The sequence below is a fragment of the Mycetomoellerius zeteki genome, unplaced genomic scaffold (assembly GCF_001594055.1).
Source record: "Mycetomoellerius zeteki isolate Tzet28-1 unplaced genomic scaffold, Tzet1.0 scaffold111, whole genome shotgun sequence".
Classification (NCBI taxonomy): domain Eukaryota; kingdom Metazoa; phylum Arthropoda; class Insecta; order Hymenoptera; family Formicidae; genus Mycetomoellerius; species Mycetomoellerius zeteki.
The window spans coordinates 75,331-83,004 of record NW_017256029.1 but is presented as its reverse complement, the minus strand read 5'-3'; the positions used below and the strand labels follow the sequence as shown (position 1 = coordinate 83,004).

General features: G+C 37.1%; 1 protein-coding gene across 1 annotated transcript; it reads left to right on the top strand.

The window, feature by feature from the left end:
• Positions 1-4,263: 4,263 nt before the first annotated feature.
• On the top strand, positions 4,264-5,754 carry asf1 (histone chaperone asf1). The gene is made up of 3 exons (XM_018454149.1): positions 4,264-4,593; positions 4,985-5,100; positions 5,223-5,754. The coding sequence occupies exons 1-3, from the start codon at positions 4,485-4,487 to the stop codon at positions 5,595-5,597; spliced, it is 600 nt and encodes a 199-aa protein (XP_018309651.1). The 5' UTR covers positions 4,264-4,484; the 3' UTR covers positions 5,598-5,754.
• The last annotated feature ends 1,920 nt before the right edge of the window (positions 5,755-7,674 follow it).

The following is a 7,674-nucleotide window of genomic DNA, read 5'->3' as shown; positions in this document are numbered from 1 at the left end:
CTTCGCGCTAATTGGATCATACTTTTAGATCTAGAAGAATGGTCCTATCTCAGCAGACAATCATGAAACGGTTGCAAAACTGTTGAGTCTGCTGAACGCAGCCTATGTGATGCCCGTGTCACACTACGTATTGGAGTATCCTTAATTCGCAATCCTCAATCTCCAATGCGTAGTGTAACTTAAGCCCATGGCACATACAAAAACGTTAGGACCCTATAGCGGGGAGCACAGATTCTTGCATAACACAACACGTAATGCATAAGAAAATAAACCAATCAAAATCCTTTGTTTTCTTCCTTTTGTTACGTCCCGGGGTTCTTTCAGCGGGTAACCGAGGTTCGGATTAACCCGAGACTACTACGGTAGTATGAAGGTAAAATTTGAGGTAGTGGAGTGGCTAATTAACTTGTCCAATTTATTTATTATTAATTAGAATTGCGCGCTCGATACGGTGATGATAGTAGATTCTGGGGAAGTCCAGGGTGTATCATCTGTCCTACTTAAATATGAGAGGAACCTTTCTAATATTTCCGGGCAATCGCGACAATTCGACACGTGATGCACGGTAGTTAACGACACGGAGCATGCGTCACAATTTTCAAACCGTTCAGAAAATCCTAAGTGGATGTAATGTCGTAACACGCCGAGATATTTACTCTTTTCGGAGGCCGAAAGCAAAGTATAACACTCTGGGCACTTAATTCCGCTACTTTCGTTATTCCGATAAAACAGTGATGATGCGCAACAGGCGCTCCGTACCCATGTAACGTAAGGGTCTATTCTCAACTGGCGACGAGAAATAGCCAATTGCGAGTGCGGGTGTACTGGGCACATGCTTCGCGGCTCGTCGTGACCGAAATAGATTAATTAATAATTTCTTACCTTTTTGATGAAGTTCTGGGTGGCGATGACGAGTCGTGAGGGGAGAGTGTGGGCGAATGTGGGCTCGATGAGTGCGGGCGGCTTCCAATTTCCCTAGTGTCTCTGCTCTGTCATTGGTTCTCCCGAGTCCGTGGTGATTGGATTGCGGTTTATTAACACGCGACCGAGTTTCATTAGTCAAAGTGTTCGCATAATTTAACGCGACGGATTATGGAGAACAGGTTTTATTCAGAGATTTTACTCGGATTTAACAAACCATATGAATTTATTATTAGCTTCATACACAATTAAAGGTTACACATTTTAGCTTAATATTAAGGATGATTTACATTAACGCGGGAATTGAATTACGCTTAAAAATTAGGATTAGAATTATTCTAGAACTTGAGTGAAGAATTTGAAAAGTGCACGCGACACGTGAGAGCTTAAGGTCAAAAGGCTTACATGTCCTCGGAGGTACTCTAGACCCGGACTCGCGACTCTAAGACTGTACTTAACGACTGCTACTTAACGACTGCTTTTATTCTAGTGCCCTGAGGGCAAATCTTAAGAGCGTCCCCTTCCATCGTTGCTCCGCTGAGGCACGCGTGGTGGGGCAAGGCGTCAGGTACGGTCCTGGCCGTCTCATGTACTACGCCAATTTACAGGAAGCGAAAATTCTGGACAAAAATTTAACAATGCCGCAGACGTGACACTTTCCTTGAAATAAAGAACTATGATTGGTTGAATTTCTTATGCCTTATGTGTTATGCGTTATGCAAGAGTCTGTGCTCCCCGCTATAGGCATGAGAGCGGTCATGCCCGGAATTTAGCTGCAACTTTATTTTGAAGCGCCTCTATATCTAAAATGTGAACATTGAACTGCGTAGTCAATGTTCACGATCCCGTCGGTAGGTAATGTCCACGATTTTTTTATTGTATTCTTTGCCAATTCTAGAATTGGAAAGAGACAATGAATAAGTTGAACCTCGGTTAAGAATTAACTGTGAGTTGTAGAACTGGACCTTAATACGCTAATGCGGTTCTCTTGGTTGGTTTGTGACACCTCAAGACTGAACTTAAGACGATCTTGGATATAAGAACTGACTATGAATATCAGTCTCTGATTGGCTCATGACATCTTAAGACTGTACTTAAAGGCCCGTCTACAATGCACGTAGTAAGCTTGGTTTAAGAAATAAAAGTAATGGCTCCTGCACACTGGACGCGGAAGAGCTTCCAATGCAAAATGCGACGCGGTAATCAATGAACATGTTAGGAGCTGTAAGCTTATTGGCTACCGCATCACATTTTGCCGCGCGGCAAGCGTTTCCGCGTCCAGTGTGCAGGAGCCATTACTCTTACTTCTTAGGGCACGTTCACACCTTGACGGAAAAGCAGAAAGCGGAAAAGCAGTCGCCAATCACAACTCGCGCTGGTAGTAATACAAAAAGCCGAAATTGTCGAATACCAGCGTGAGTTCTGATTGGCTGCTGCTTTTCCGCTTTCTACTTTTCCGTCAAGGTGAACGCGCCCTTAAACCAAGCTTACTTCTTATATTGTAGACGACGCATTAGACAGTTTTAAATATAAGATTCGACTATGAATACCAGCCTTAGATCCAGCGAAGAACTAAAGGCAAGAACCAATTATATTAAAGAATCACTAACCGCTAACTGATTAGTTTTCTCTGCTGAACGTAGGCTAGCTGCTTTGTCGACTTGAACGCACCCAATGACACTTTAGATAAGCGTTCTAATTCGAAACAAATTTGCGAAAATACGAATAGCTATATGTGGCTCGTTACAATTACTTTCACGAAATCATTTTCAAATTCTACAAATATACATTTGCAATTGTTTAAATTATTATTTAAACGTGATACTTATGCATCATCATTGGCTACGTTCCACTTAACGCTCACAACGCTCGTGGAATTATTTCCTTGTCGTTTATCAAATGTTAAACGAGGACAAACGATGCTCGCGAGTGTTGCGAGCGTTAAGTGGAACGCAGCTCTTGAGGTTTGTTCGCGTTGCATGCTCCAACATGTTCCAACATGCTCTTACCATAGCTCTCAAGGTATCTTTTTATGCTGACGCTCGACGGTCATTTTCGGCGTCAAAATAAATCACGTGATAGAAATTGACAACTATCAAGCACCAATTTTGATCATATGACCTATTTTGATGCTGAAAATGAGCGTCGAATGTCAGCGTGAAAAGGCACCTGTATGGTGCGGTCCCATGATGCGGAATTGGCGCAATGAAGAATTGGCGGAACGCTCGTGATTGGTTTAGAAAAGACATATCGGCGGAGCGCAATTGACGGAATGCTTGCGATTGGACGGACATCGTTCCGCTAATTCCGCATTGCGTATACGTTCCGCACCATGGGACCGCGCCATTACTCAGGGTGCTATTACATGAGCGCGGAAACGCGGAAATGCGGAAACGCGTAACCAATCAGAAGCAATCCGCTGTTATGGTTTCGCGTTTCACCGATTACTGATTGGTTGCGCGTTTCCGTATTTCCGTGTTTCCGCACTCATGTAATAACCCTTACTCCAACGCGCTTGATAGGGTGCATTCAGTACTACAACCGCTCACTGAGCACTTGCATCTTATTGGTATATTCCGTTAGAACTAAAAATATAGACCAAACAGATACAAGAGCTCATTGAGCGCTCAATGAACACATGTATCTGTTTGGTCTATATTTTTAGTTCTAACGGAATATGCCAATAAGATATAAGAGCTCACTGAGCGCTCAGTGAGCAGTCGTAGTACTGAATGCATCCATTTGCTGGATTCGCACTGCATCCGATTTTCGTCGTACGACACTCTGCAACCAATCAGAAAACAGGATTCCGATGAAGTTTGCTTTGTATTATTGGAATCCTGTTTTCTGATTGGTTGCAAAGCGTCGTATGACGAAAATCGGATACAATAGTCGGTATTCATAGTTGGTTCTTATTTCAAGACCGTCTTAAGTAATGTCTTAAGATGCCAATGCGGCCCTCTAATTGGTTCATGACACCTCAAGGCAGAACTTAAGACGGTCTTAAATATAAGATCTGACTATGAATACTGACTAATGTGAATCCAGCATGTGAATCCAGCAATAGAGTGAGTAGGAGCATTTTGGAGCATGTTGGAACATGTTGGAGCTTGCGACACGAACAAACCTTTGGATTCCATTAACCTCGGATCACACGGAATAAGCTCAATAAGCAACGCACACTAAACACACAGACTTGATATTATAGCGGAAAAATATTCGTGTGCATGTTGCTCTATAATTCTGGCGCAAATTTCTTATCGTACTCGCGTCCATCGTCATGTATATTAGATTTCGACAATAAACAGTTATTTTTCAATGCTCGCGCAGTATCACCGGAAGTGTACTTTGGTTCGTTTGCCGCCAAACTACCCTGTGCTGTGTGCTGCGATGAAGTTGTTTACTTGTCGGCTTTCGGACGTATATACAACGACTGTAGCGTAGATAATCACAAACGTGCTCGAGTTACACGTTTTATTACGTTGTACGTACCACGGAATTGTCTCTGCGTCCTCATTGAGACTGGTTCGTCGCTTAAACTTCTCAAATTTGTGGAGTATATTATGGCCAAGGTTCAACTGGCAAACGTCGCTGTCTTAGACAATCCTTCGCCGTTTCTGAATCCGTTCCAGTTTGAAGTTACATTCGAGTGCATCGAAGAACTAAAGGAAGGTACGAATTTTGATTTTGCGAATATGATTCGCTCGGTGACGCTGTTATTTTACATTCTATTATAGTCTGGCATCATTGAGTGCATGTTAGTCTTTAGGTTAATTTTGCCATGATGATACAACACCAATAATGCAGATCGAACTATTCACGAATGTTTTGTAATGTATGTGATTGTAAAACAAATTTTTTTTACGAAGAAAAGATTCATTCTAATATGATAAAGTTTTTGTCAATTAAGCTTCTTTACAATTTAGTTGTTTTAATTCTTTATATGTATGTCTAACATTCTACATATCAATTTTTTTATAACACACACATACACGTGTATGTATATATATGTATGCACAGAAAAAAGGAAATATATCGGTATATCATACTGATATACTTTTAGATTTGGAATGGAAAATGATATATGTGGGCAGTGCAGAATCTGAAGAGTTTGATCAAGTCCTAGATACTATTTATGTTGGTCCGATTCCTGAAGGAAGACATATGTTTGTATTTCAGGTAAGATACCATGAATTAACAGGTTTAAATATCATATTATATTTCATATTATAATTTATTTAATTTAGTAATATTAATAATTAGTATTTTCTGATTATTGCCTTTTCTTCTTCTATCGTTAGGCTGATCCGCCTGATGTCAGTAGGATTCCAGTCAATGATGCTTTAGGCGTAACCGTTGTGTTGCTGACTTGTTCATATAGAGGTCATGAATTTGTTCGCGTGGGTTACTTTATAAATAATGAATACACAGACCCAGAACTTCGGGAGAATCCACCTCCGCAACCACAATTTGATAAAGTTCAGAGAAACATACTAGGTGATAAACCGCGTGTAACTCGATTTAAAATAAATTGGGACGACTGTCCGACTGGAACAGCAAACAATCTTCCTGAAAGCATGGATGCACCAGCATTAGAAGATACATCGCAAGATGCACCTACGTCTACACTAGGTTTTACAGAGAACACGCAAAATGGTGGAATGGAAGTGATGTGAAAAATGATTTACTGCTGATACTAATTCGGTAAATTAGCATTATATAACAATTTAAATGATAAATGTAGTACCTGGAAAGAAGATGAAGACAAAAAAGTACACACTTGATATATATATATATAAATACATATATTTAGATAACTTCAAAAAAAACTGCGCAAAATAACCTTTCATATAATTATTAATGTTTTCGTTCGATAAGATCCAAAAAGTTTGTACATTTTGAAAAAGAACCATATGTTGATGATGTGATAAACTTACACTTTATGCCTGAATAAAAGTGAATAATTGTTTGGATTAATTGTTTATGAATAGTTATTTCAGTCTCAGTCGAGACAGTTATTTCAATCAAATAGTAATACTTGACTACAACTTACAATCTCTCTAAAATGTTCTACAAAAAAAACCTTACAATTAATAAGCAATTGTGGCACCAATTGTGCATAAAAATTAAATGTAACAAGTAATTATAAATCATCTTATTGTAATGCAGTAATGCAATGAAACAGTAAGTTTAAATACACACTATGTAATTGTTTTACAGTTAACGCCGCTTAAGTAACTATAATTTAAAGCTTTAAGCTAAAAGGTATGTTTGATAACAAGAGAAAAATAAAAGCCATATATCACGAGCGCTTGATGTCGTACAGCGAAACTTCTTTCAAAGTCAATACATAGAATTACATTAAATTAATAAATAGAATAGACGTTTCTCTCTCTCGGCTTTCTGTTGGGCCATCATCAGTATATAAATATAAATTATATATTACGCAGAGTTGTATATTATACAAATAAAAATTGAGTTCTTTCTTTGTAAGCTCGTTAGATTTCTTATTTTACTTTCTTTCGGTCTGTATTTTCAATGTATCTATAATTTCATGTTCCACAATGTTACCGATATGATGTATTCAACCACATAATTTTCATTAGAATCTGGAAATTATGTGGTCGAATATATCATATCGGTAACATTGTGGAAATTATAGATACATTGAAAATACACACCGAAAGAAAGTAAAATAAGAAATCTAACGAGCTTATTGATATAGACATGTAACGAAGAAAGAACTCAATTTTATTTGTATAATATACAATTCTGCGTAATTTATAATTTATATTTATATACTGATGATGGCCAAACAGAAAGCCGAGAGAGAAAAACGTCTATTCTATTTATTAATTTAATGTAATTTTATGTATTGACTTTGAAAGAAGTTTCGCTGTACGACATCAAGCGCTCATGGTATATGCCTTTCATTTTTCTCTTGTTTTTAAATTTTGACCACGTATTGACATTTAAAGGTATGTTTGATGTTTTAAGTATTATGTCATTATTGCTTATTATAACATCAATAAATCGTAAGATATAGTTTCCATTTTTATTAGTGTATATATAGGTACGTACTAAGATAAAAATACATATATTATGTTTTTTACTTGACAAAAAAATGAATTCGCTTTTTCCCAATCTCTTTATGAATTTTTTCTATGTAAAAATTCAACTTAATCCATAATTCTTTAAGTTATGTCATTGCGAACAACAAAAATTTTCATGCTACTGTGCATGTAATTTTTTCCATGTAGTAAAAGTATACTGTTGAGTTGAAATTAGATGACCGGTTTTTCGATTAAAATAAAATCTTTGATTACGTTTATGGCACCCTTAAGCGAGTTTAATAATATCCGTAATTATGAATGTTATTAGACCAAATTAAGAATGCGTGTAAATGTCTGTTTTGTTTAAAAAATTTTAAGGTATTGTTAGTTCAGATACACAAGTTTTAATAATTTTAAAATATATTTAAAAATAACAAATCTTGAAATGTAATTAATTCTGACATAGGAAAGCTGTAATAATGCATTTAGCATTTTTACTAGAAATGCAATTGTGAATTTTTTTTAAATCTTTTTGTAGAATTTCTACATTATTTACAAAAGGATTAGTTCCCCTTTATTTTGTAAAATTTTTAATGATAGGTGAGGCGTCGAAAACAAATTTACTTATATTTTATTATCACATATTTAATAGTTTAAAAATATTTCTCGAGCTTGTGTGTGTGTGTGTGTGTGTGTGTGT